General features: G+C 41.9%; 1 protein-coding gene across 8 annotated transcripts; it reads right to left on the bottom strand.

The window, feature by feature from the left end:
* Window positions 1-14: 14 nt before the first annotated feature.
* Window positions 15-27,901, bottom strand: LOC100119397 (calcium-binding mitochondrial carrier protein SCaMC-2-A). Of its 8 annotated transcripts, none has more exons than XM_031924047.2 (10): window positions 27,564-27,901; window positions 24,672-25,176; window positions 23,483-23,609; window positions 23,224-23,311; window positions 22,975-23,086; window positions 3,228-3,386; window positions 2,489-2,746; window positions 2,183-2,350; window positions 1,819-2,073; window positions 15-1,736 (listed from the first exon to the last, which is right to left on the bottom strand). In XM_031924047.2, exons 2-10 carry the CDS (start codon window positions 24,888-24,890, stop codon window positions 1,662-1,664), a joined length of 1,461 nt encoding a protein of 486 aa, XP_031779907.1. In that variant the 5' UTR covers window positions 24,891-25,176; window positions 27,564-27,901; the 3' UTR covers window positions 15-1,661. The 8 variants fall into 8 exon arrangements, with proteins under 8 accessions (XP_031779907.1, XP_016842693.1, XP_032451684.1 ...); XM_016987204.3 differs by having other exon boundaries at window positions 27,568-27,901; XM_032595793.1 differs by having other exon boundaries at window positions 24,647-25,176; window positions 27,564-27,900.
* Window positions 27,902-27,999: the final 98 nt, after the last annotated feature.

The raw sequence follows: 27,999 nt of genomic DNA, 5'->3' as shown, positions 1-27,999 counted from the left end.
ACTAGAAACGAACATTTGTGGATGAGTCAATAAATTACATTTATTCATAGAAAAAAACTATTAATATACATTCAGACACAGAGCCATAAAAAAGAACTAGAAAAAGTCATCGACTCGCTTTCGCTGTAATTCACTTAAAGTCATGTATAATAACTCCTCAGTCCTGCAAGCTAAAACTGTCTTCGCAATATATACGGAAACGTTATATCTGCTCCTTTGATTTCAGACACTTGCGATCAAAGTTTATTATTTCTGTTGTATATACCGTTTCGTGTTCGCATAACTAATCGATAATATGAAAATTCACCTTTTTTACCATCGTTATAATAATTAATAACAAACACTTCAAAGAACTTTCCTTGTAGCCTTTTTTACAGTACAATCTCAAGTACTGAAACTCTGTATAAGTTGTGTTTATCGTCGCAAAAGCTTCGTCGGCTTTTTCGCTGAACAGTGCTTCGCACTTTTTACATCAAAAAGGCTAAACAAGCGAGATTCGAAGACGCGTGTTTTACATAAATATTTTTCTAGCTAAAATGTACAAGAACTTGGTTTACAAGATTTTCCTCTCTTTTAACTAAGGAATGAATGGCGTTGCATTAACGAGCGCATTAAACGCGATCGAATATTCATTACTTAAAGAGCCTTAAACGGTCAAGTTTTTTAATCGTTCTTTCTTTTGGACTATGACGAGGCTAAAGAACTTCCTTATTTAATTAAATCCGCACACGATTCAAGAACTGATGCCCTAAAAACGTTGCTCATCTTCGACATGCGCGAGAGACATCGATTGTTGAATTGCACACCAACTGTTTGCATTATTTTTGTTTAAATCTTATAATCATACTTATCACAGTGTAAGTATAACTCGATCGTACTACTTATAACGTTATCGACCGTCGAGAAAAATCAGTCGATCCCTTCCAAGCCTGCTGTACGGGATTTACTTTGAACTACTACTCTTTCGCTTTTCGTTCGAACTCTCTTTTTTGTCACGCTCCTTTGGAATAGCTAGGAACAAAAGTGCAGTTCGAATAAGCGTTTCAAGCTCACGCACTAAATTCGTGCCAATACGTTCAAAATTTATATCGTCGCAATTGCTTCTTCAAAATAAGAAAACCACGGACACATTGCACAGTAGGAAAAAATACTAGGCGAGCGAAAATCATATAAAATCGAACGATAACATAGATGAACGCGGGGGAGACTTTCCCAGCTACCCCAAAAGACACACGATTGATAGCTTTACTTACTTACGCCTTTTACCTTTAGCACTTTCTCTCCCTCTCTCTTTGAACAATCTCTCTTTCGTCATAGTCAGAATGATTCTTCTGTACGCTCTCTGCAAAAATATATAGTACCTAATCGGTTATAAGAAGTCGCAAAGGCTCGAGAAAGTTTTCTTATACGTCGCGTAACAATAAATAAATTGAGTTACATTAGTATCAATTAGAAAGAGGAGAGACGCGCTGTAAAATCGCAATTATCGTTCATATAATAACAAAGTCAAGACATGCACGCGCGCGGTTGTCTGCTGATGCTGCTTGTCCGTGTTTTTAACTTTGTTTATACGCGTTTTGTTTTGCATTATTACTGTAGATTCCTATCGTAAAATTACGGAATAATTTAATAAAAATTATAGATCCTAGATAATATCTTCATCACGTCATGTTCACTCCCAGCGCCGATCGGACGTACTCGTAGACGACATAACTCGTTGATACTGCTGGTGCGACCTAAAATCAAAGCAACACGCGATTAAAAATTATGCAAACAAACTAGAAATATAACAATTGTGCAGGTGCGATTTTCGCATACCTTAAGGAAATTGGGCGTGAGACCTCTGTAGAGCCCCCGGACGCCTTCTCTCTTGAAGATGTCCGAGAATATGCCGACCATACTCATGGGTCCGTTGACCGGAGCGACCTGGGCCTGCAGCCGCGTCCTGACTAGAGCCAATGGGTACGAGCAGACCTGGCCCGCGGTGCTCGACACCGTACCGCAGAGGATCAGCAGCCAAATCGCCGGCGTCTCGTCCTTTGCGTGCGTGCGTATGTAGTTGTTTTTTAACGTCTGCAAATTTTCAGAATATTTGTTATCGAACGTTTGTACAATCTCTTTTAAGTAAATCTTTGCACTAGAGTGCATGAGAGTATTAGGACAAATTAAAAAGAAAACCAACCTCGTACACAGCCAAATCGATTCCCGCGTACGGCAGGATTCCAATGAGATTGGGAATGTAGCCTCTGTAAAAACTTTTCAAGCCTGCTTGATTGTATATCTTCTGCGCAGCGTCGAATACACCTTTGAATTCTCCCGTTTTCCGCAATGCCAATCGTGTTTTCAGCACCTGAAAGTACAAACGTTGATTATTAACAAACGTTTAGTTCTGCAACTCTTCAAGTTTATAAAAATAACACTCTAGAAAACAGCAGTTAGAGCCTTTGACGCGAAAATTACGCAACGCCAGAATTAAACGTGTTCTCACCTCGAGCGGATAAATGGCGGACTGACTGACACCACCGGCGATCGAGCCCGCGACGAACCTCTCGTAGATGTTCAACTCCCGGGTGTCCTGACCTTTGATATATCGTTTTACTTGCTCGTAGGCCATGAACTTGAGGGCCGTCTCAGGCCCTATCTTAAGTACGTTTATGCCGTTGCCCCGCCAGTAGCTTTTGATGCCGCCCTCGCGTAACATGTACTTGCCGCAGCTCATGATGTTGCAAGACCGTGAACCATGTACCTGTGAATTTGAATAATTATTTAGTTGATAATTATTGATATGATAAATTTTAAATTTGTTCAGCACTTAGGCGAGCTCGTATATTTTCTTAAAAATTATGACTCTTGTTTCTCTTGCATGGTGCATAATCGTTACGTCAAGCAAATATTTATTAGAGCTGATAACGCGATTGTCGTCTACGAGACTTCGATCCCCAGCAATGTTGTTTTTGCAAAAGCTGATCAACAGGAAAGCTTATCATATGACGAATAAGTCTGCTCAAGTATTATCAAATTTCAATTCTGAAACCAATTCGTCGCGTCATTCGTCACGAATAAATTGCTAAAATAATTGAAAAATTTCTCAAACTTTACCACGTGACTCGAGAGGCGCGCGGAAAGCTCTTTTTTGAGCGCAATAACCTATACAACGCGCTCATCGACCCTTCTAACCTCAAATATGAAAAAAGGGTCTCTCTATACGAGAAACGCGAAAGGCTCACCTGCAGGTAGACTTTGATGCGGTCGAGTGGCGCCGTACAGGTGCGCGACACGGCTCCGGCAACGCCGCCGGCGAGCAGGTGCCGCCACCACATTCCCGAGACCATCTCGCTGTTGGTGAAATCATCTGGCACGCCGAGGTCCTCGCCAATGTCCATATACTGTAATCAAAAAATGCCCACATTGTTACTTTCCTTCGGACGAGGAATAATAATTTATACGGTTGATTGCTTGAATAATGTATACGGGGCAGGTCGGCGTTGGTCTGGCATTTCGGAGTCGGTTGTTTAGATTGGCGAGCTTGCGCGCGAAAGCGAGCTTGCAGTAGAGACCCTCCATAAATATGAAGATCGAGAGGTGTATTCGTTTGGGAAATATCACGTTCAACGCAATCAACTGAATCGTTACTACTTAAATAGAGTTGTGCCTTTTCGGCGGGCTCGTGGACAAGTTCGAGCTTACGAGCGATAATAGAGAATCTAGCTTTCCATCGATTTCGTCAATTGTTAAACTCCATGTGTACAGGCTTCCGAATCGATTCATTATCATAAGCAAATTTCCTGCCGTTCCGGCGCACACGCGACAATAAAAGCCGCAAATAAAGCGCGCAGACGTGTCGTCATGTAATCAATTCCACTTCCCGTCGTAAAACGCAACGTTTTACGTTATACGTCTCGCGCGTTCGGCGCGATTCAAAAGGCCGAAAATAAGTCTTTTCAATACTTTCGAAGCCTTTTTCGGGCAACTGCGCGCACGCGCGCGTCACCGCGAGATAGTATCGCGCTCTCAAAGTAGTTCAAGTACAATAGGGCGCGCGCGCGTGGGAGATGTCGTTCGATTAGAAGGTTATAGTCGCCGTGCACGAAAATAATTATTTTGGTGTAGTTATTTTGTATATAGGTACAGCATAAAAGTGTGTACTTTTATTGAGATCGGCGTTGTGCAGAGTTAACGAGCGGATGACTTCATCGAAAGCATGAATTCAGATGAACCAGATCGATCAATTCCAGTTGAAACCGCCTGTCTAATTATTCTAATATTGTCGGATTGTATAGGCGCCATCGATGGACTAACGACGTGTCCTGAAATTAAGAGTAATTTAAAACTCGTTTGACTCACTTTATGCAGAATAATTTCTACGAAAAGTTGTTTTCCTCGCGCGCTTCTGTAATTCCGAATAATAATACCATGCTTTTTTTTAACCTCGAACAAAACACCCGCACATTTTCAATAAATCAAAATTAAGAGCAAGTCTTCCCAGCGGCATAATCGGCAGTCGATTGGCGCGTATTTTTCGACGCGATAACCGGCGATCTCGGCTTTCTTGGGGGTATCCACTGCAAACCGGATCATCATATCTCAACATGCAAAGATGAGTCTCTCTCGTCGAGCGCGATACAGCGAGTATAAGGAGACACCGTTGCACAATGTTCTGAAAAGAGAAGAGTACGACGCGCACACTGGAGCTTGCGCAATTTTTTTTCCCCTGAGAGCCAACTCTTTATCGTTTGTCCGCCGAGACGTTCGTTTAGGATTAAATTAAATTCGATGCTTTAGTGGGCGTAGTCGGAACTGTCGTGCATATGCTTCAGTGAACTGATACGTATCAGCTGTTCACGGTTTTCTTTGCAAACGAGACCTTTTATCTGGATATTTGCATATACACGAAGAGCTAACGCGACAGAATAAAACTACTACAATAAGGTTCTCTATGCCGGAGGAGAAAAAGTGCATAATAAAACGAATCGTATGCAAGTCAAGATCAAAAAAGTACGTTTCCTCTATATCAGCTTATCTCAAAAAAAAGGCAGACGGAACGTGCGGCTCGATGAACCGTGTATATCAATGACATACACACGAGTCTAGCGGTAATTTCCGAGCCAGAGAGAGAGAGAGAGAGAGAGAGAGAGAGAGAGAGAGAGAGAGAGAGACAAAAGCCACACAGACGTCGCGACACCGATTTGCATTGCGAGACGAGTCTGACAAAGTCCTTGCAAAGGAACGATTGAGCAATTCGCTTCTTTGTGTACTCTGCGAGTGTATCTACAGAGTAATGAATTGTGAACGAGGTATATACATTAAAGTTGTTGGACTTTTAATTTCAATTGATCTGGTTGCGAGCATTATCTACGAATAATCTCTGAATCGGTAAAATTATTTTGTTTAATCAATAAGTAGCTCGAGGCCAATCCTTTTCGAGAAAAAAATTCTCGATACAGGCGTATCTTTTACGACTCTGCGAGAATTTTACAGAGCGCGTGTAAAGCATATAATTGCTTCCAACTTTACGCAATAATAGATAAATAATTATTGCCAAGCGAGGTCAGAGTAAATTCTAGTTTGCATAAATTAGAATACGTATTCCACACTCGTTATAAAGCTGAGCATCGAGAGACTAGTTTTTCATAGATTGAAGGAACAAATTTTCGATCCCTCCGAGGAAGCCGCACACGAGAAGGAGATTCGGGGAAATCCGCGTAATAGTTTTATCGCGTTAATCTACCGGACTTTCCAACCGACTGCGTAAACACCAAACTTGTCACCTTCCATATATAACTAATACGCATCTTTCCTCCGTCAGATAACGATCCTATACTCATCGCGACTGTTTACGCATCTAGACATCGCAGCAATGTAAACAATAATACATAATATCTCGTCATCGAAATGAAAAATTCAAAGCTGCAGGGGGGCACATCGAGACCACGTCGTAATGAACCTGTTTGTACGGCGTTGTAAGTTCATTAGCTCGAAAAAAATACGGCCGAGGGAGATAGACGCGTGTCGCGGTGTGACGTCAAGAGAAACCGCACAGCTGCAGTCGCTTTTCTTCTCCCGTCTCTCTTTCAGCTCTCTTCTAAACGAGATCAATCACACGAAACCATAAACAACCGAGAGAGAGAGAGAGAGAGAGAGAGAGAGAGAGAGAGCTTTAACCCTGTCGATTGAGCTATTGATTCCAGTGAACTCGACGAGTGGTCCATTTTTGTTTTGAAAGAGAGAAACCAGCCGAGCTTTTCGTAATATAACGACATAAGTATAATATACTCGGTGAAAGGGTCAAGCCCGTCTAAAATTCAAATTCGCTCTCTCACGTGCACGAGCTGTCACGTGACCTACTCCTAAAAGCTCGGATACACGCCGCACAGCTAACTCGTGAATTATTATAGATATAGAGCGTATGCATGATGCATCATTCGTGCGGCTGTTGAAATCCGCGCGCACCGCGCGCTCTCTCGTGATGCAACGACTCTAAGTTTCAATTAGCCTTCGCGCGCGCGCGCGAGTTAATCAATCGAGAGAGATCGGATCGGAAAATCCTCGTCGTCGTCCGTGTACACGCATGACGTACCAACTTTACAGGATTGAATAATCGATGCAAGTTCGTCGCCAGCCGACAAAAATATAATACAGGTACAGTCGCTCCGCATATACTGTGACGTAACTGTCGTCGCGCATCTAACGTATAACCTCTTTGCCATCCACGTTATTCGACCAAACCAGCGACAGGAAGCTTATTACGAGGAAGCAGCTACGAGGCAGTGTGTATGTGTATGTGTGAACGTGTTACGTCACGACAGGAAGAGAAAGAGCAAGCGCAGCATAAAATTCAGCCGTGTGGAGTAATCTCATCGCGCGCCAGCGCAGAGTGACATTGAGTCGGTTGCGCTCCGCTCTCTCAAGTTCACGCGAGCCGCCACCACTGCTGCTGCGAGTACTTAACTTTACGTAGATCTCGAGCCACAGATCGCTATCGATATTGTCCAGGGTATCCATCGTGCGCGAAAACTTCACTCGTCCTTGCAACGGAGCACACTTTTTTCCCCCTATCTATAGGATCCACAGTACAATAGGCACCGCCGCGCGCGAGAGTCGATCGCGAACTAGCAGCCCTTCCCCTGCAGCGCGCGAGAGTCCATACGACGAGCGAAAACGAGAGCGAAGTGCGGCGTTCGAATGCGCGGCCGACTGCCAGCAGGCGAGTTGGTGCTGCGCCCAATGTCGTGGACGACGCTTCGGCGCACTGGCTGCTGCTTGCTTGCTTCTCTTTCTCTCTCGCTCGCGCCCCACGTGCTCTTGCTGGGGGTGCAGGTCGTCGCGACGGCGCGCCAGCCTCGAGCTTGGCTTTCCGATGAAAGATCCATAATATTCGCAGGTAGTTTATCTATACCTGCTGCGCGGATGAATTTCGAATCGTCGGGCGAGCTTTTATACGTTAGCTTACAGCTTTTATACGTGCATTACCGAGCATCAGCGTTACGTAAGGAGCAGTTAAATTTGCACTTCACGCGTGCTCTCATTTTTCTCGAGCGCGACTGCGATCGCAGACTAGAATATTCGCGTTCTAATTCCGCTGCGTCGCGCGCAGTCGAGCTTTCGAATTCTCCGGAGCTTTATGCTACAATTCAGCGGTATTACGCTGCGAATGCAAATGCATAAATCGAGAAGATTTATTAGATCCTTACTTATGTATATTTGATCCATCACATCTCGACGCGACGAAGACACTTGGCGCGACCAGCTGTTCAATCGAGAGTTATCGACCCCGAAAATATCGTGGCGCAAATGCGATGTACATAATAACGAGCGTCACGCCAAGTCTCCTGAATTGCCTCGTCGACATGCTCGTCTCGCTTAGAAAGCGACGATTTTTATGTATCAAGCGCTGGTCGTGAATAAGTGTTCGGTTTTTCTTCTGGCAGCTTCGCGACGCGATCGAGAGGGAAATTGTGCCAAACGCCGCGATCGCGAGTTTGTCAGGGGATTATAGGTTGTCTATTTTTTCGGAGGGGAGACCGAGTCGATCGGTGGAATGTTTTCCACGCGCGATTGGCCATGATTGAAAATGATCAGTGTGTAAGTATGGTAGATTTTTCCACGCGATGGAGATTGAAGTTAGTTACGCGACAGTTGCCGTTGCATTGTTCTAGTTTCGGTGAAAAAGTAGGATAGTAGTTCATTTCTTTGTACAACGTCGGATAGAGATCGACTTCCGGCGAGATAACGAGCTTATCTGTATGCGTGGGAATTTCATTGAACTTTTTTTCCTATAAAAAATATAAAGTGCGCGATAGAGCTTTGTACTGTATCTTGAAAGCCATTGCGATCAAAATATTGCATTGGAAATTTTATATCCGAGAGATTACAATGCACAGTATAAATCAAAGTTCACTTATCACTTATCGTAGCATCAACGAAGAATCGAAACATTTTGTGTTTACAGCTTGTGCAGCGATAAAAAAAAAGATGTTCGCGAAAACATCCTCCCCAAAAAGTCTTCATTCTACAGCCGCTCACGCTGGCAACTCTGGATCATTCGAGACACTTCGCTGCTGCCGGTGTCGGCGCGCGCCAACTACACCCGGAAAAGCCACCTCTCGCTACATATACACTATGTGCAACTACGCGTCGCCCTCGTCATCGAGTCGCATAGCGGCTAATCTGGCTCGCGCGTGTACGTCACGCGAGTTTGCAATTTTTCGCGCCCCGCACATTCGCAGCGCAGATAACGAAGTTTTTCATGTCCCACCGGCGCACATACGAGGCTGACGTGCGCGAGCTCGAAAATTGTTTTTAATAAGCCGACGTGTTTGCGCTGGTCGTGGATTTCGAGGAGGTGCAGTGTCACGTTTGACATTATTTTTAAAGAGGGTCACGTATACGGATTTCTGGTTCGCGGTTGGTCCTTTTTAGAAGTGTTTCGGGATTTATTCAGTGTAAGGAGCGGTTGTACGTATGCTGAAAATGAGTACCGTTTTGTGTGGATGAAAACGAGCGTGGTTTCAATTCATATAGAGCGGGACGTTGCGCAATGGAAAATGACCGTTTGGCGTTTTCCACTTCAACTGTACATACGTTTTCTTCAGCAACTGGCTGTTAAAGTTGGATGCATGCATTTCAGATTACCAATCGTTCACGACTCACGCAAAAAATTCCCGTTTCCATTATACACATGGGTTTCTCGCGGAGGGAAAAAACTCGAATTAATCAATCGCGAGACACGCCTTCCACACAGTCACCGCGCTTGGAATAAAATACTCCAACAGCTGACTCCCTCATTGACTAAAAACCTTCGAATCATATCTCTCCACGTTACAACCAACGCACATCATATAGCAGTACACGCGAAGCGCACTAAAGCCACGTCGAGAGCGCAGCCGAAAGCGCACTTTCACGGCCCCGACTCTCTAGGCTAGCTCTCCTTGGGAATTCCACAGCTCTGCGATTACGAAAAGAGAAGACCGAGAATTCAGCGCGTAACGGTTTCTTTTTTAAATAACCAAGAGTATATAGGCGCCGCCGGGAGCCTTGACTTCGATTTACAAGGGACGACAGCGGCGTGGGAGAGATAACGTCGGCTGGGAAACAGTGAACTTGTTGGAGGACAGATTTGCTCTATATTGTCGTGTAGGATTTTACATTGGGAAGTGGTGCCTCGGAATCGTTTACGGAGAGAGAGAGAGAGAGAGTGTGTGTGAGAAAGCAACAGGTGCCCCTTACTTTTTCCCAATTCAAATGCAAGCGAAAGTCGAGTAGGTTCAAAAGTGTTGGCTTCGCGTTCCTGGCGTACCAAAGATCGAACAAAGCGATCGATAAGCCAACGGTATCTTTCCGACTCGGCCAACAAGCTGATTTTCTCGATTTTTTTCAGCATGAATCATCTATTTCTCAAAGCGTTCACGGAAATTCGCTGCGTAATAACTGCAGTATGAAGCTTATCTCACGCGCTCGACGACCGGAATTCGAAAGTCGCTACTAGTAAAAGTATACCTGGGATCTCGAAACGAAATTCAAAGTCCAGCGAAGAAGCTGGCGTCATTCCGAAACATTAAAAAAAAAAAAAAAAAAAAGATCGTGATATAACCTCCCACTCGTTTTTCAGCGGGAATCGGCAGGTTTTTAAATAGCTCGCCGCGTAAAACGACACCTCTTTAAATGGCTCATCTTTTAGCGCCTGTACAAGCACAAGGTGCACTCCTCGGTTAGCAACAACGTTATAATCCAATAGAAAAACGCCGCTCGACGGTCATTCACTGCTGACTCTCTGCAGCTGCGCGCTTTTCCCTTATCAGCTGTTCGTTATCAATATACACTGTGTTCCTTGACACGCGTCGTGTATCCAAACGGGAGCTATTCACGCGCATTTCTCCGCTGCACTGTGTCAATAGCTATACGACATCGTGACGCTTCGAGACCGCGTAATTGTTATTTCCATTTGGATGGATGCAATCGATGTTTGTTCGGTTTCTCCCAGAAGAAAACGCGCATTACGCCGAAGTCGTTGAAAAAATTCGTAGTTTGCGTCACGAATTTTGAACGGCGACGAGGCGTTGGCTTCGATAACAATCAACGAATAGGAAGTCCACAGGTGGTTGACTCACGGCAAACAAGCGATCTGTCATATTTCCGAATTGATCATCGTTGACCTGGAATCCCCTACACACATCGATTATATGCTCTTTCCGTCCTAATCTCGCATATAACGTTCAAATTTTTCCCCTCGATAAAATCCGGTCATTCGCTCCCGCGTGTATCGATATGCGCGAAAAATGCAATATCTCGCGCGCGGCTGACGCGTTGCTGTATCAATCTCGAAACACGTATTATCCATGCACGTCATTCGTGCGCGATTTTTTAAAGCCCGCAAGTATCTCCATCGTACGGGAGAAAAGAGAGCGTCGGTTAGAGTTATCAAGGCCGCGTTTCGTTCGACGCGCACTGCGCGCGGTGCCTTTAGCGGAAAGTGAGGTTATGACTTTCGAGAGTGTGGAGGATAGGTTATGTCCTCCGACGCGAAGTTGTCTCTCTTTCTCTTTCGATGCTTGTACTTAATTTTTTTTCCTCTTTTTTTTCACAATCGCGATTCGATAGCAGCGCTTCTCGTGACTTCGGCCGCGATTCTGTGCGCGAGCTCCGGCTATACACGTGTCTCGGCGATTAGCTAACTGTTACTTCATCGTTTTACATTTTTAAAAATTGTGTTTCTTTTTTTCTCTCTTTTTTTTCGCGGGAATAGATTGATTCGATCTTTCGGAGTATACGTTATTAATAATTATTGCGAGACGAGTAAGAATAAATCACAGAACGAGATTTATTCATTATATTTATCTCATTATAGAAAAATCCCAATGCTGATGTGCATCCCCGCGGAATAAAACTCTCAATTAACCCAGCGAACAAAACGCTTCCGCTCCGAAATACCATCGGCCGGGATAAAAAAGCCCCCTGCGAGCCAGACATCCAGACATAGTCTCGGATTTCGCGCGGGAGAGAGTCTCGTGCGCTGCGTGCACTGATGTACACGCCAGTGTGCAGGGCTCTAAAATAAGGGTCAACGGCACACACACACACACACACGCACACACACACACACTCGCGCGCGCGCTATTCACAGTTATGAAGCCGCGTTCCGAAACCGCTTTCTTCGTGTAACGTTTAAAAGTGTATAGCGCATACCCGTTGTAGAAGGTCATGGTATCGGTTGAGGAACTCGAGGCAGACGGTGCAGCCGCTGGTGATGACTTCCTCCCGGTGCAGCATCTCGGCCGAGGGTATGAGCCTCTTGAAATCTCTCTCGGTGCCCGAGAGAGGAGAGAACTTTCTTATCATGTAACTTTCACTCTCGCACGTGAACGAGCCGGTGTTCTCAAGTGTACTTCGAAAGTAGGCGTGCACACACTCACTACAGGTATGGACAATGCAGTGAATCGAAGCGAACGAGTTGTACGCTCTTGTTCGAGAGACGATTTGTGTAAACGCTTGCGCTCGGATGCCGATCCCGAGACTGACTGAAGCAGCCGGCAGCCGGCAGCCGACCAGCGACGGCAGGCCTGAAAAAGAGCCGTGACGTAGTCCGGCGGCGGCGGCGGCTCTCTCTCTCTCTCTCTCTCTCTCTCTCTCTCTCTCCCCCTCGGCAGAGATGGAGATGGAAATAGGCGGAGCACACCGTGTCTCTGTGTGCGTAGCGTCGGTGACGGTTAGGGACACGGTGTGTGCCTGTGTTATAACCTGAGATAAGTCGGCGATCGGGTGTGTGGGTGAGTGAGTGAGTCAGGAAAATTCAGCGACGATGATGCACTCGGGATGCGAATTGATTCGAGTCTTTCATATTACCTGCGTACAGCTAGTTTTCTAGCAGGAAATGAAATGCAAACCCGGAGTTTTATGACCCTGGTGAGCCGGGTTCGAGGGATCTGCATTGTACCCCCACAGCGCAAGGTTCTTGAAGATTCCAGTTCGAACCTTTTGCATTCGCAACGGACTATATGAGAAAACAAAAGGAGCTTCATTGTTTTTTCGAAGAAAACTAAAAAAAATCACGCGAACGATCAAAATGATAAAACAGAAGGAAACGTAAAGAAGATGTAAAATAGTCCACCTACGCACATGCACATAGAGGGAAACCCCACCGACGCCAGCTTTCCTCCATACGTCACGGCGCGCGCCGTTTTCGGTGGGCTCGTCTCTCCAGAAAATAGAGGGGGAGCCGTATATAATACCGGAACTCTCTTGAACCCGTGGCCTAAATATTTCGGAGCGCCTCTTCTCTCTCTCTCTCTCTCTCTCTCTCTCTCTCTCTCTCTCTCTCTCTCTCTCTCTCTCTCTCTCTCTGCGGAAAACTTTGACTCTTGCACCGCGCGAGCGTATACGCAAAGGAAGTGTTATCTGTAGCGGAAATGTCATTTAAAAAGCAATACACGAATGGCTAGGGGGTTCACATCCTTGCGAATAAGGATTTTCCCGGTCGGTCAATTTTTCTGTTTACGAACGATGTGACGCACGCGCCTGGATGGTCTCTAAAAAAGGTTAACGCACGGGATGACGGTCAAATTCGCTTCGACCTTTCGGCTGATTCCAGCGATGAAGTTTGTGCACCTTGAACAAACGTGGCGGCTTTTTAATTTTTTCTTATTGCATCTTGTCGCTGAGGAATTTCGATGAATTCATGTTCAAGGCGAAATTTTACCGTTAAGTTTTCTTGGTACGATATCGATATTTTTTTTGATGATTGGAAATACCTATGGATTTTTGTCGTATTGAGCTAGTTAATTGCGAAACGATTATTAATAAGCTATGCACAGCTACCCAAAAGTAGTAAAAAAGCGAATTATTCTTTTTTCAGCATTTCCTAGATTTGTAATAAAAAAAACTTCTGTATAGTATATAGCTTAAAGGAACGGTTGTTAAAAGCTTAATCGCATTCAAGATATTGTTATAAAAACTTAAAAAAATATATAATTCTTCGTATAAGATAAGGACTTCGTAATAATGCCAGACTCGAGCATCATATACGTTACGGTTGCATTTTAGCATTCGGGGAACTTTTGAGAGGAAAGGTTTCATTTAACGTTATCAAACCATATTGTTATCAGTGTAATAATTATTTAAAAACAAATATTCCACCAAGCTCAGATCACGCATAATATAAAATCCTTTATACGTACAGAGTAAAGTAAAGGTATTATAGATCCAAGTTTTTATAAATAATTTTCGCATTATTATGACTCATCTATAAAACTTAAACTATAGCTCGAATAACATTTTTAATAGTCGTTCTGCTATAACGCTTCACTTCATCAAATGCGACTTTCTATATACAAAGCAATAAAAACCAATATCATATCAAGTCCGAAGAACTAATCTCGTCTCTAAGAATCGCGCAGTATTCTCAAAGTCAAGTACCTTACCGCCACGTTCCTTAGAAGAAAATAAATAAAAATCAAACAAAGCTCCTCAATGAAACAATGCGCTTGATAAGAGTCCAATTTATCAGACACCTCGCTTGAACCATCCGGTACCGAATCTCCAATCCAGGCACTCGAATTTTGCCAAGATAAACTCTCGCTACTTACACGCGTAACATAATATCATTTTAGAAAGCGCATTTTTTTCAGCGACAGAAATATCGTTAGCACTTTTTACTTTATATAACGCAGTGGAGACATGGAAGGGGGAACTCTGAAGCATTTATATTAAAACACCGGGCGCCGTGAGTAGTAGTATATTAGGTATACCATCTGACCAGCGGCCAAAAATAATTCCGCATAGTCGAGGCGGCAGACTTGACTTTGCTCCGACTTTTTACACGCCGCGGGTTTCGTAATGTGTGTAGTGTGCAAACAGGGGCTGCGGTGCGATTGTACGCTGGCGAACGATCAGACTTTCCTTTGGCATGGAAGAGAATTTTTCATCAGCCTTCTGTTGATGTTTCTGTGTTTGATTTTTTCAAACACAGAAACATGTGTGAGAGGTGTGAAAGAGGCTCTTGATTTCGAATTCGACAAGATGTGTACACTTTAAATTTGAATTGCGTTTCGAATCACGATTAAGGCCCATAAGTAAAAATCATAAACTGATCCAATTGTGGAATACTATACTTATATATACAGTAAGTTTTTCTCGACGCGATTATCAACGTTTTGTAAAACTCTTCTATCTCAATTTTATTTACTTTTACTTTAATTTTATTTATTTTATTTAGATAGCGGTTACAAAAAAAAATAACGAGGTTACCTCACATTATATTTTTGAGGCTATACAACGTCACTCGGATATCGTCGCGCTTGGAATTTCAGCTTGTCATTGTTCTCTATCTTGTCTGTATTAATGTAACAATATTCAATGACAGGTGTAGGCGTTAAATGCGCTGTGGTATTGTCGCGTGGCATTGCTGCATAGGTATATGAAAATTCATATTCCTTTATGAAAGCAATAGATAAATCAAAATCATTTGTCATGATTTTTTTACAGACTTGCCTCGCGCGTATAATATAAATCATCCGTATTTTCCTTAGAAATGCTAATCAACGCGCGCTCATCACATTTAATTCACGTTTCCGATACATGCCAGTCGAGTGCAAATTACACACATTGCTCTAGCGACGAAAGCGGGGTGATACGCTTCATATACTTTTGAGCTTAACACGCAACTGACAGAGATGACTGACGGAATCGCGTAATAACCAGACAGGCTTATCTCGTACACCGATAAGCGACGACGAACAGTCATTGGTCACTTGGAATTTTCACACTCGAGACGAGGTTCAAAGTTCTTTAAGCTCATGCTGAAGAAAAAGTCGACAGAGGTCACGACAAAGTGCGCCGATGCGCGTAATTTTGTTGCGGTTTTGATAAAGCTTTGTCGATTTTTAAAATGTTTGAAATCACGCTTCGCTCAGGTTTGATCGTATACGTCGGTGAAAGAAAGTTCTTGTAAATGATTTTATTGAAATTGATCAATTACGTCGCATGCAGTGTGATTACAACCGACGTTAACTCGCGTTGTAAACAAAGGTTGGTATACAACACAAGGGGCGATCGAGAGTGAATCACATGAACGATACCACTGACATGACTCAATCAAGCGTGCGTGTCTTTAATTTTTTTTTTCGGCGGAGCATTATATATTCTACTATTAAGTATTCCAGAAAATAATATCGAATTTGAAAACATATCGACGTCGAAAGTCGGAAAACACACGACTCGCGTAATAGACTACGTCAGCTGCTGGACTCTAGCGTTTAACAACACCCGCGCGTGGCGTCACAAATTAGACTTTGAGTTAGAAAAATGCAGGATCTGCAAACTTTACGAGCTAGCGTTTGAACTGCTGAAAATTCACCGGAAAAAATAGGCAGCGTTTCGTTTTAGCACTGCAAGCTTGTGTACACTACATAAAACGAAATCGCCGATCAATACTGAAAATTCACGACCACCTGAAGTCCCGATAACTCAATCGGCGTCACCAGCGAATCACGTGCATTTCATCGTTAATTGATTCCCCTGATGAGATAAAATCACAGGCACGCGCGCTCTTGCGCAATCTTATCGCTTCCGTCTACAGTTTTTTCTTTCTCCCGACGTTGCAAATATTTAGCAAAAACGCGTGGCTCTTCCGAAAATACGCGCGTGTGCCTGACGTGACGTACACAGCAGAGGCGGAGACAGACAGTGACAATAAAATAATCGGAGGATAGAGGCGGGTGTCATTGTAAACACCAGACGAGCTGGTGTTAGGATGATTGCGCAGAGAGGAGGAAGTTTTCCATGCTTGGAAATCCCCTACATGTGTGTGCGTGGAGGAGATTTGTGACAGAGAGTTTGTTGTCATTGGGGAAGAAGAAAATTGGCTAGTGTGCGACGTTTTCATTGCGGTCTTCCAAAAATGTCGCCTTGTGAGGCATCTGCACTGGGAGAAAAGTGGAAGAGCAGCGCCACTAACCTAGTGTCTAGCGATAGGTCCGGTACACGGGTGATACGCGCTCCTATACGGGTGATAAGCGCGCCTATTTTGGGAGAGTCACGCGCCCAAACAGAGAGGACTGTTCAACCACAACACTGGTAAAGCAGAGCGCTCGCGTACTGCATAGCATAGCCAGCATATCCAGAGACGTTCAATTGAAAGCTGAATTGAAGCAGTTTATAAGGCGCCGCCACTGTGGCTTTTATTCTTCCAAATAAACAATTACAACGATCGATTGATAGTAGAGCAATGAGATGAATGAAACCGATATTGCATCTCGTTATAGTCAATCAATGATTCAGCATAAAAATCCTAGAACTTTTAATAAAAAAGCTTTTTATACCTGAATGACTCGTTAACAATATAGCTGCAAGCTTTATACTTATTATCAATACGACAGACAAGCGACTTTTTAATAAATAAATAAAGAAGAACAAAATAACAAAAATACGATAGAAAAAATTCCATCCAAATTCACCAGTCCTTCACCTCTCTCACCTGAAAACTTCCCATCCCACATCATAATAAACGAACTCATTCTCAACCTCGCTAAAACGAGGCCGTCGAATCCTCCAGACGACTCGTCTGCCATCGTCTGCGATAAGCGTCAAAACAAACGATTTTATAACGGAAAAGTAAGTCAAAAAATTTGCTCCGAGCCTCACGACACAGCACTTGCGAGTCTCGTAATGTGCAGTATGCACACACGCGCGTGCGCCCGGCTGACGTCGCAGCCAATGCGAAGCTTCGTCTGCGGCTGATGAAACGATCTATAGGTATTTCGACACCGTGACGAGCTGCATACTGCACTTTGTGTGCACTGTGAGTCTGCAGATTCTGAGCTGTGAAGATTTAGATTTTAGACGCTTTGCGGAATTCCTCGAGGGGGTAATTTATGATAGGTGATTAGGCGTGGATTTTCCATTGATGTGGGGAAAATGCAATTTCGAGTTAATTTTAGAATTCGTCGCACTGCGAAAAGTATACGGAGTGATTTATCGAGATTCTAATTAAGGAAAGCTTTTGTTTGATTTGACTTTATTTGAATTTAGGTTTATGAGAAGAACGATTAAGAATTTCAGAAATATGAGTGAGCTTTTATTATTTCTTGGAAATATATAACTTCTAAGGTTGAAAGATAATATAAAGGTGATGAACGAAATCTAAAATTACGCGTTTATACAAAACTCATCAAACTGTATTTTTATTAGTTTACTCTAATTCCGAACGCGATTGATCCGTTCGCGACGCCTTATGTCGCGGCCTGAAAATATTAGGTTGGCCAACGGCCAATAATGCAGTCGATCGATAAGTAGATATGAGCTCGGTTGTAATTCGCAAAGAACCTATACAGGGCTTCTTACCGATATAGCCTATAAACCAAAAGAGAACTTTGGAATTTCAATTATTCTTTTGTTATTTTTCGATGCATTTTTAACGAGGAATAAAATGAATAAATAAATTCATTTACTTCAATTTTTCAAATGTACACACGACTATATTATATTCTCGGAAGAATTAGCACTGCATCGACTGCAGGAGTCAGCGGATCGCCCCGCAACTCCAGCAAAAAAATCACCGCAGCTAACTCTAACTCAGGCCAACGATCGTCGACTCATTGCCCGACACTTGACCGCCGAGAGTCTGTTTCGCTCTATAGTCATTATGCGCAGACGAACCGACACCTATACGTACAACTGCTTGTGATTTGCTGTAATAACAATAATAGTGGAGATCTGCGATGACGTCAGGACGAAACATCTGTCGAGGGCGAAACGAAGAACCAGTTCAAACCAGTGTCATTGCTGTTTCACGCGATGATTATTAGTATGTACAGTACACATTACACGTGCATTCTAAGTGAGATTATGTCAGGATCATACTGATTTAGCGCGGTTTTCGCGCGATGTGCGCCGAGCGGAAGGAAAATTTTGAATGCAGTATATGATGCGCGTGGCGAAGTGTGATAACGGTTCAATATTTTAAAAAAAATTCAAACGAGTGATAAGTAGTGTGAGACGATTTTGAACTTGACACTTGTTTGATTTAGAAATTGGCCGTGATTTGCGTATATTATAGTCGTGCCTCTTTTAAAGGCTGTTGATCTGACTCTAGGAGCGGTTCGAGATAATTAAACGATACTACAATGATGCTACGTGGTCGCCGAGTAAATGCGTAAATATATAACGATTCGTCGATTTATTTAAATGTTTAAATTGAAATAAATTTAATGCTTGTTTATACAATTGCGCTATCTATTATGTCAGCAACAAATGAATTGATGATATTCATATAGAACACAACAGTTCAGTAAACATGAATGACGATCATACTATTAAAAACAAAAGTTTCCATTAGCACATCCGTTATCGACACTTTTCCAACCCGCGTAAATTCTTGATTTTTACAAGATTATCCGATCGATGAGTTGCGCAGATGTAAACAAAGTCAAAGACGCTAATTCGCAATGGAGTATCATCTCTAAAAGAATATATGGTCTCACGCGAATATTGCTGTGTTTACTGTTTACCCGTATACCGTTCTGTTTTTTTGCCGTATAGTTGTGTATGTGCAGCGCTTACAGATTATCAAAAGTTTTTGCTACAAAATCCAAGTCCGAAACGTTGCCTAATATGTGTATATATATATATATATATATATATATATATATATACTAGTGGGGCTCCGCCCCCCTGCTCGCTGCGCTCGCCAACCCCCCGATTCTTGTTTTAGTGTAAATTTAATTTTCAACGTAATTGTTAGAAGTAGCTTAATCAAGACAAAAAAAGAGGTTAAATTCATACCACTTGCATCGATATATATGTATCATTTTTCAAGTAGTAAGTAATTTGTTTTTAAATATAGTACATATTATTAAAATTTGATATAGTGATGATTAAAATATAAAAATTGTGATGCGGGCAACAACTTTTACAAATTACTTTTTGGTTAACGGAATATTGTCTACGAAGAAAAGCACCATATAGATCAAATTTACCGAAAAAATCTAACGTAGATATATGTTGATACGTACCGTCATTATTTACGTTAGTAGGAAATTGATAAATTAAAAACATTTATGATCTTATAAAGTTTTTACAATGCTGAATATAACACTGAGTACACGCGAAAGTGATAACAATACAAAAGCAAAAGACAATGCTTAGTATAAACACATCAAAGTGTCAACAATATAAAAGCAAAAGTCAATGCTTAGTATACGCACATCAAAGTGTTAACAATACAAAAGCAAAATAAAAACCTTATAAGAATTATTTCCTTCAAACAAATTCAAACTTTAACAAAAAATATTACAAAAAAACGCTCCTGTCTATTTACCTCATGGGTGGTGTGGAAAAAATAGAAAAAAAAATTTATACCACTCTAACCTCAAAATGCAAACTTTAATTGCAATTTTCGGTTCTCGTGGTATAAAATATCGTATGATACTGTTGTGGGAGGTGTTTTTCTACCTTGCTCGATTTTCTCACTCGCAGTGCTCGTGCGAAAGCCTCGAGAAAGGTAGAAAAGCAGATCTCACAACGGGGGGGCTTTTCAGATTATTCAAATCACATGAAAAATGGAAGAATTTTCCCTTATTTTGCGGGGGGGCTGTGCGGGGGGGCTGCGGGGGGGCTGCGGGGGGGAGTATGTCCAAAACGTCTATATAATATAGGTAGATATATATATATATATATATATATATATATAGCGTTGCGTAAACATTGTTTTAGGTAAATATTCGAGGGTCCATGCATAGGTACTTTTTTGTATTAAATCGTTTCTTTGTTTGATTTTTTACATACAACTTGTATAACTAGATACTATGCCTCAAGTACTTCCTCGTAAAAAGTTTGCTTATACAGTATAGGCACTCGTCCATATCAATACGAATCAATACAATATAATTATCAAAATATTTTGCTTTAGACCAGATCAACCAGTAAAGAATATTTTGAACGACACAGCTGTCTGAAATTTTAATACGGAAATAGCTAATCCCGTACTCATATGATTGATTGTAAAAAACGTTTTAATTTTAGTATACAAATCATCGTCAAATATTTTGATTAAGCTCCAAGAGTACAAAGTGTTCTTAGATACGTATCATTTTGATAACCGCATCCTGTACCTAGAATTCTCAATAGGAAATTAATTTATCAGCAATATGATAGGATTGTAATTAACATGCTGCTATGAATATTAAGCCAATATAACAAACAGCAGTCGATTCTTTGATTTCAAAGGTATGGTTGACAGCATATGTTTTAAATTATTACATTTCTGCTTGAAATACACCGGAGAATAGTAGAGTTTTTATATATACTTATTGTATTATTAAAGTTGAAGCCAATATTATATGACTAATGCAATAGACATGAACTATTCCACGAATAAATATAATTATATTGTCCAAGCTGTTTAAAATGGAATTACGAATGTTTAATTTTAAAATAAAATCATCAATGCTTGAAACACTTTAACGGTTTTTTCCTCCAGCGATATTCACCGATAATTCTCCGTGCTTCACACAAGAGCGTTGCGAAAAGTGTTGACCGGCTCGTCGCGATATTTGCGATATGCTTCCACGAGTCAACTCCCCACGAGTCGACGTTCTACGCGACCTCTTATCGAGAATTACTTGAAGAAAAAAGTTAGATAATTTTAATTCTACTCGAATGAATAGATAAGCGTGAAAAATAAAGACGCCTATAGAACTGAATTTTTAGAACGACAGTGAGCTGTGACCTAGTCGTAATGTAAATGAAATTCTTTTGAAAATTATTTAAGGTCTTTGTAGAGAGTTAGCTTTAAAATTATTTAACTTATATTAATGTGCTCAATATCTTTGTCATATAGTAGTTGTAGAAAATATTCATTAAGCTTTTGAGCAGCAAGACATTTGCTTTAGACTAATATTATTCAACTCTAAAAATAACTTTTTGATACCATATTTTAATTATACAGTAAGATAAAAGAAGGTGTATGCCAACCGGTGTATTCTAGTCATTATCTGTATAGATAGGGGGATTCACTGTAAAATTGATAAAATTGATTTGATCGTTTTCCTATAATGTATTCTTAAACACGAACGCATTCATAGTATCATATTTTATGCCTAATTAAAATGAAGTAAGCCAGCTGTAACTGTAGAATTAAATGAGCTCATAACGGGCTGAGTAACAGAAATCGTGAATTTCGCAAACTCACTTTCCTCAAAAAAAGTGCGCGAGTAGCGTTGAACCGGAGACAACGAAATCGAAAGTCGATCCCCTCGAAACTCTCCTTCAAAAATTAAAACAGAAAGAAATAGCTGCACGAAAGTAACTGGAGCCGCTGAAGAAAAATCAAAGCCACATGCACATGAGAACTTGTATAGTCGCACGGCGCGAACAGCTGGGAATGAAGGTCAGTCGTTCGCGGACGTCACGCGCCGTATCCGGATCGAGGTGGGAAAGGCTGACGAGCCCTCGCTGCTGGCGAATCGGAGACGAGATAGCTGTGTCTCTCTTATTTGCTCTTGCGGTTTGTGGAGGTGCTGCGGCAGTGAGAGCGATTGAGGCGCCGTCATACGAAAGTTATTCGAAGGTGCTTGGGGGAATATCGAATGTGAGATGAATGTGTCTGAAAGTTCTTGAAAGAAAAACTTTTACTTTGAAAGAATGACGAGTTGGTGCGATAAATACATAAGGTTTTTAGCTGACGAGAGAGCGCACTTTTGAAAATTTTGAAAAAATAGGTGGATACGCCGAAAGCATTTTGCTTCAGTAAGAGAGGATTTTTGCTCTAAATTTAGAAAATCATCATTCCTATGGAATGGGAAAATTCATTCAGACTTTGAATCATTTCGGCTAAGGTTTACTTAGCTGCATAACTAACCAATCTTATTTAAGTTAAAATTAAGCAACTTAAGATCTGATTTCGCGCAATTTAATTGCGATTTTTCTATCTATAATATTACCACTTTCTAATAATTAAATTTGGGTAGTCATAAATAATTTCTAACGCACATACCTATACATTATACATAGAAGATTAACAGAAAGAAGTATACACTTAAATACACAGTAAATTTTTTTAAATCACACCAAGCGGAGAGTTTTCATGGCATACTTGTTCTACTTGTTATGAATGTGTAAAAGAAAAAAATGCGAGTTATAAAGTTGAACACATCATTGAAAAATACTTTATTTAGAAGATTTCTATGTTTGCTGCACTAGTCAATAAAACTTTAATAAACTTTAGTCATTCTTTATGACAGATTTAAATCTAAATTTTTAGAGTGACTTTTGATCCAGGCATTCATTTTTAATATTTTGCAAAAATAAAATTATATCATATTTAACCGATATAATATGAGTTAAATGAAAACAAGATAGGTTTTGATACAAATAAGTTTTTTAACCAATGCTTTTTCAGTATAACTTATACAACACGCAATTTTTTCAACAACCAGTTATTGGATTATTGAAAAGAACTTTAAATATTTAATAAATCTAACTCACCGTAGAATGTCGCCAATATTGAATAAGTTCATGAATATCAGTTGTCGGTGCATACAGCAAAAAATCTCTCCATTCATTGAAACTAATATTGAGGCTTCCATCTTTGTCCATTCTGTAATTTGAATAATAGGCTTTTAATATACAGCATTTGTAACTAACATACAAATCTCAAAAAAAAAAAAAAAAACATACAAATCTGATTTTAAGCGTTTTATTTGATGGGAAAAATAAAATTGTTTGTAAACAAACCTTTGTAATAATTTTTTTGCTTCTGCTCTTTCCATTTCAATGCCAAGTTCTTTGAATGCCTTTATCAACTCTTCTAAGTCTATTTTACCTGTAAAAAGGAGACCAAAATTAATAGAAATTCAAGCCTTGAATATTACCTTGACGAAAATTAGAAAATTGTTAAATTATCGCGCTCAATAATTTTCATTCGAACCAGTCTTGGCAGGTGATATTCATAGATGTCTGGCAATCCGGTTTTAAATAGCACTTAACGACTCACCATCCTTATTCTTATCGAGGTCGGTAAATTGCAGGCGTAAATTTTTTTCATGTTCTCGCACATAATGGATGAATTCTGCCAAGCTGATGTCGCCGCTTTTTGTTTGATCGGAGCGAGCCAAAAATTTCTGAAAAAAATAACCATTAATTACTCATTTTATTCACTTTGGAAAACAATAAACAAGTGAGCTTAAAATACGCGCGATCCACAGCAAAAATGCGACGGTTTTAAAATATAGCAATATAATTGAAATTGATCGATTTTTTCGGTACGTATACCTCTCAAGAATGTAGTACAGTAAATATGTTATAGAACGGTATGTACAGCAAGTATAAAGAAAAGCCTATTTCTGCGAGTGAAACCGTACAAAACATTACATAAAGCACATCAAGTTCTGTTACAATTTTTCTAAGGAATCGAAGCGTTTTACAGATTTAATAACGATGAAGTGTTTCAAAGATTATCGTTTTTATCTTTAGTAGATTACGATGAAAAAACGCAGTACCAACGATAAGAAATGTTTTTCAAAATAACCCCGGTTTTGCGTGAAGACATAAATTAGAATGGGATGGCGCATAAATTTCTGAGTAACCTTTGTTTTACGTAATGTAACGATAAATTTTTTTATTATTACACGCACGAATGACAATATAAATAACGGCTAGTTAGTTTTGCTATGCAAATATATCCAAAGAATTTTTCTATCCAATAAAACAGCAAGTATTTATGTGTTTTTCAGTAAATAACAAAAAAATTAAAGAAATAATTATACGTTGTGATTCAATAAGAATCGACATTCACAATTTCTTTACACGATTGTCTCGAACATTTACTGTGAATGTACGTGCGTGCAGTTTCTGGCCATACGAGCCTTTTCGGTTCCTACAAAATTAGTGAAGGTTTTCGAATCGAGAATGCAAATCCAATATTATGCTTGTCTAAGCCGGTCGCGATTGAAATAGCATTCCCTGCTTGGCAAATAAATCTGACGCTCACTTTGTTCCTGCTTTCAAACAGAATTTCACACTGTGAAATTCAGAAACTTTTATACACGGCTTTGCCTCTATGACTTACAAAAAAAAAAAAAAAAACAGCGTTATTAGCCGAGTCACGCATACTCTACGCTCTCAATAGATGATCATTTTCAATTATAGTTAAAATAACTTCAAGTCCAAGTTCCCGAAACCACCTGGGCGTAACGTTCGTGAACGCCAGCCTCGTGAAGCGCCTTGGACAGATCGTGCACGTCGATCCTGCCGTTTCCATCGAGATCCAGCTTCTTGAATAGCCTTCCGAGCCTCTCCTCGTCCTGAGCCGGCAGCTCGTGTAGATAATGCGCCGGTGGCGGAGTCCCAGTAACGGCCGCACCCGCCATCTGCGCCCCTCGTGCAAGATTGCTCGCCGGCATTCTCGCGCTTTACTCTAAATATCTTTGAGATTCCTGTCGACTCCTCCTGCCCTTGCTGCTCCTTATCGAGCTTCTGTCAAGGATGACTTTTGAAAGGGATGTACGCTTCTCAAGCGTAGTGGTATATCCGGGGTGTCGGTATGGGCTGTTCTGGCGGCGCTCTGACGACGGACCCCGAGCCGGGCATCTTCACCGGGAGCTCGACGCTTCGGAAAAGAGACGCTGCCGACGCGTTGGAGCGGCTGCGATGGACGGACGAATGCGGTGGCGAGGAAGAACTGGCTCTCTGTAAAAATTTTGATTGTTTTAGTGGTTGATGCGCTTCGCCCATGTTGTCTGACCTATCGTTTAAGTGTCACGGTGCTCGTGTGGGGAAAATTCAATTATTGGAGCATGTCAGCTTTTATGGTATATATTCGGTTCGTGTAACGGAGATTTTGTTTTGGTGTCAATTAAACAAAGGGCTGTTGTAAAGCTTTTTGATGCAAGCGATGGTTGGCATGACATCAGGACGTTCTTAAAATATCTGTAAGACAATATCTGAAATATTTGATCACTTTTGAAACCGTACGCGCTCGACTATGTTGACTCAGCGCGGTATCAGGCAGCTAAACAAAGGTTTTGCTTTGATGCTTGTACTGGAATAAAGTCGCTTGTTTGATAAACCGTCTGCACACGCTCAACCACTTCCAAGTCGTAGGTGAATAAATTCGCAAATTTTCAAAGCGAATTTCCGACGCTTTTTCATTGAAATAATCACAAATGTCTCTTCCTAAATTATACCCCTACATTGAATTACATTGAAACCAGAAAATTGCTCATTATTATAATAAGTTTAATTACATCTATTAACGGAAGTGCAGTTTAACGCGCTCAAGGAAATGTAACGATTAGGGCAATTTGCTCGTGCTTCATTCGCGAAACCCTGTACGAAAATTGAACTCTTCTGCAACAAGCTCTACAAAATAATTACTTCAAAACACCATTTAATCCGGATCTCAAGAAATTACAACGAAGAAAAAAAGCCTCTCAAATAACTCAACAACGCTCTCGAAACTGCAGTGACAACTCCTTGCGCAATCCTCCCCCCATCATCCCTCGGGACATCTGCCCTGTAAGCACGTGCCTATCGGCCAGCTAACGCATTTCCCGAGCCTTCTACGGAAAAATCGAAACGTCCGAATAAGAGAGAGAAAGAGAGAGGGAGCTCGGGAAATTAATAACCCTGTACACAGGCAGCGCGGAGGGGAAGTCTCTCAGGTCCCGCACTGCAGCAGTTCTGCAGCTGTCATTCTTTGCACCTTTTGACGCGCGCTTTGCTGAGCCAGGCGTGCTTTTTTACCGCCCTTTTTTCTGCGTTCTCTTATGGGGATGCTCGATGCAAAATTTATCACAGGCACCGCATAGGTGCACGGGAGACTTGTCATGTTCGCATAATCTCGGCGCGCAATCAGCCGATGAGTCAGTTCTGTGATATAATCGGTTATCCTTGATGCGCCGGTAAGCGTGTTTGCGCAATTTTTGACATAATCCACCGCACTTGACCCGTTGAACCAATTCCCGATGTTGGGATCGATTTTTGGATGCGTCGTTACGCAAACGTCTTATTGAATTAGATCGCGACAACTGTAGGATAAATCGTTTAGGAACGCGGTGTCTTGGAGCTGATTCACAGTTTACGGAGAAATTTCAGAATTTTTTCTCACGAGCCTTGGAAGTGGAGCGATGGCAATATCAAGAGAGAGAGAGAGAGAGAGAGAGAAGCTGAGTGGCTCGAGTAAACCGCGATAAAAAACGTTTTTCACGAATAAAAACGCGCGACGGAAGTAGTTGACCTTATCGGGCAAAACACAAAGCTGCTACTTGACGCCAACAATAAGTTTTTTTTTTCGATCGAAGCGTGATCCGTTTGGAGCAAGAGAGTCTGCTGAAAATTTGGATTGCTCGCTCGATTTTCCATGACACTGTACATGGGTGTGTTAGTATATGCGTGTTTTGCAGCAACGTCACCTCGACGACGAGGCAGAGCTATAACTGTGCGCGCACCGACGAAAAGGTCGCGAAACTCATATATAACAGTATTCCCGAATAGTCTCGCGCCTCGAGTTGTGAGTACACCTATACCTATAGCGATACGGGAGTCGCAATATTCAGAGACGCATCGCCAGCGCAAAACATCTTGCCCCACTTTCACTTTATAAGCACCGCAGCATGGCCTTCCCCGAGGATATGCACAGGAATTACCGTCAGGAATATCCGGTTAACCGCTGCACAAAATCGTTAGTTTACAGTCGGCGAAGTACTGACTGACACTCCCGGGACAGGCGCGAATTCTACTCGCGAAAACGTTTTATACGCGCTGACTCCCTCGACTGATGATGGACAAACAAGTGTATACGCGCAGACGATTCACCGCACTGCGAATGCTCGAGGCAGCACAAAAAAATGTGCCTTTGCTGCCGGCCCGCGCGCGCGTGCTGCTGCAGACACACGCACACCACACACCACACACACACGCTCTCTTTCCCTCGCGCACACACTCCCGCCGTCCATGCATTCTACATATCATAGTACACGGTCTGGAACAAGTCAGCGCGTGTCCGATGTCTCCCGATGCGAAAAAGAGAGCAAAAGCTTCGCGCCGCAAACCAGGTGTCCCTGAGTCTTACTTACATACCCGAGGGAGTTAATGTCCTGTCTGCAGTCTGCGGCACACCTTCACTGTTGGCAGTAGTTCCGCGACGACGTGTCCTGGCGTCCTCGACACGAGCTGTCCTGACGTTCTTTCTTCTCTCAGCTGTCTAGGAGTCTCGAAGAGGCCCGCCGTCTCTGTCGCGTATGTATATGGTCGAGCCGAGAAGAAGATTAAGTATTTTGTAGCACACGCGCGCGGCAAAGCAACGAGGCAAGAGAGCAAGAGAGAGAGAGAGAGAGAGATACGTGTATAGCTGTAGGCGCGGTGGTGGCGGATGAGAGCCATGCACGGCGATGACGGGATTTCGCGAAGTGTACGTACGTAGAGCGCCCCGAGCGCCGCGCGAGTTCCTGGACATTTGTAAATCGCGACGCTCGCGACATCTGCGCTCGGTAATATAGGAGGTTAAAGTTG

The sequence above is a fragment of the Nasonia vitripennis genome, chromosome 1, assembly GCF_009193385.2.
Source record: "Nasonia vitripennis strain AsymCx chromosome 1, Nvit_psr_1.1, whole genome shotgun sequence".
NCBI lineage: Eukaryota > Metazoa > Arthropoda > Insecta > Hymenoptera > Pteromalidae > Nasonia > Nasonia vitripennis.
This window is presented reverse-complemented; position numbering and strand designations above follow the sequence as displayed.

Excerpts from the sequence above, each read along its gene's own strand:
- LOC100119397 (XM_031924047.2), bottom strand. The coding sequence starts at position 24,890 with ATGCCGGCGAGCAATCTTGCACGAGGGGCGCAGATGGCGGGTGCGGCC. Across the intron at positions 23,610-24,671 it reads TTCACGAACGTTACGCCCAG|AAATTTTTGGCTCGCTCCGA; the intron begins GTGGTTTCGGGA and ends TATTTTTTTCAG. Across the intron at positions 2,074-2,182 it reads TCGATTTGGCTGTGTACGAG|ACGTTAAAAAACAACTACAT; the intron begins GTTGGTTTTCTT and ends GAAAATTTGCAG.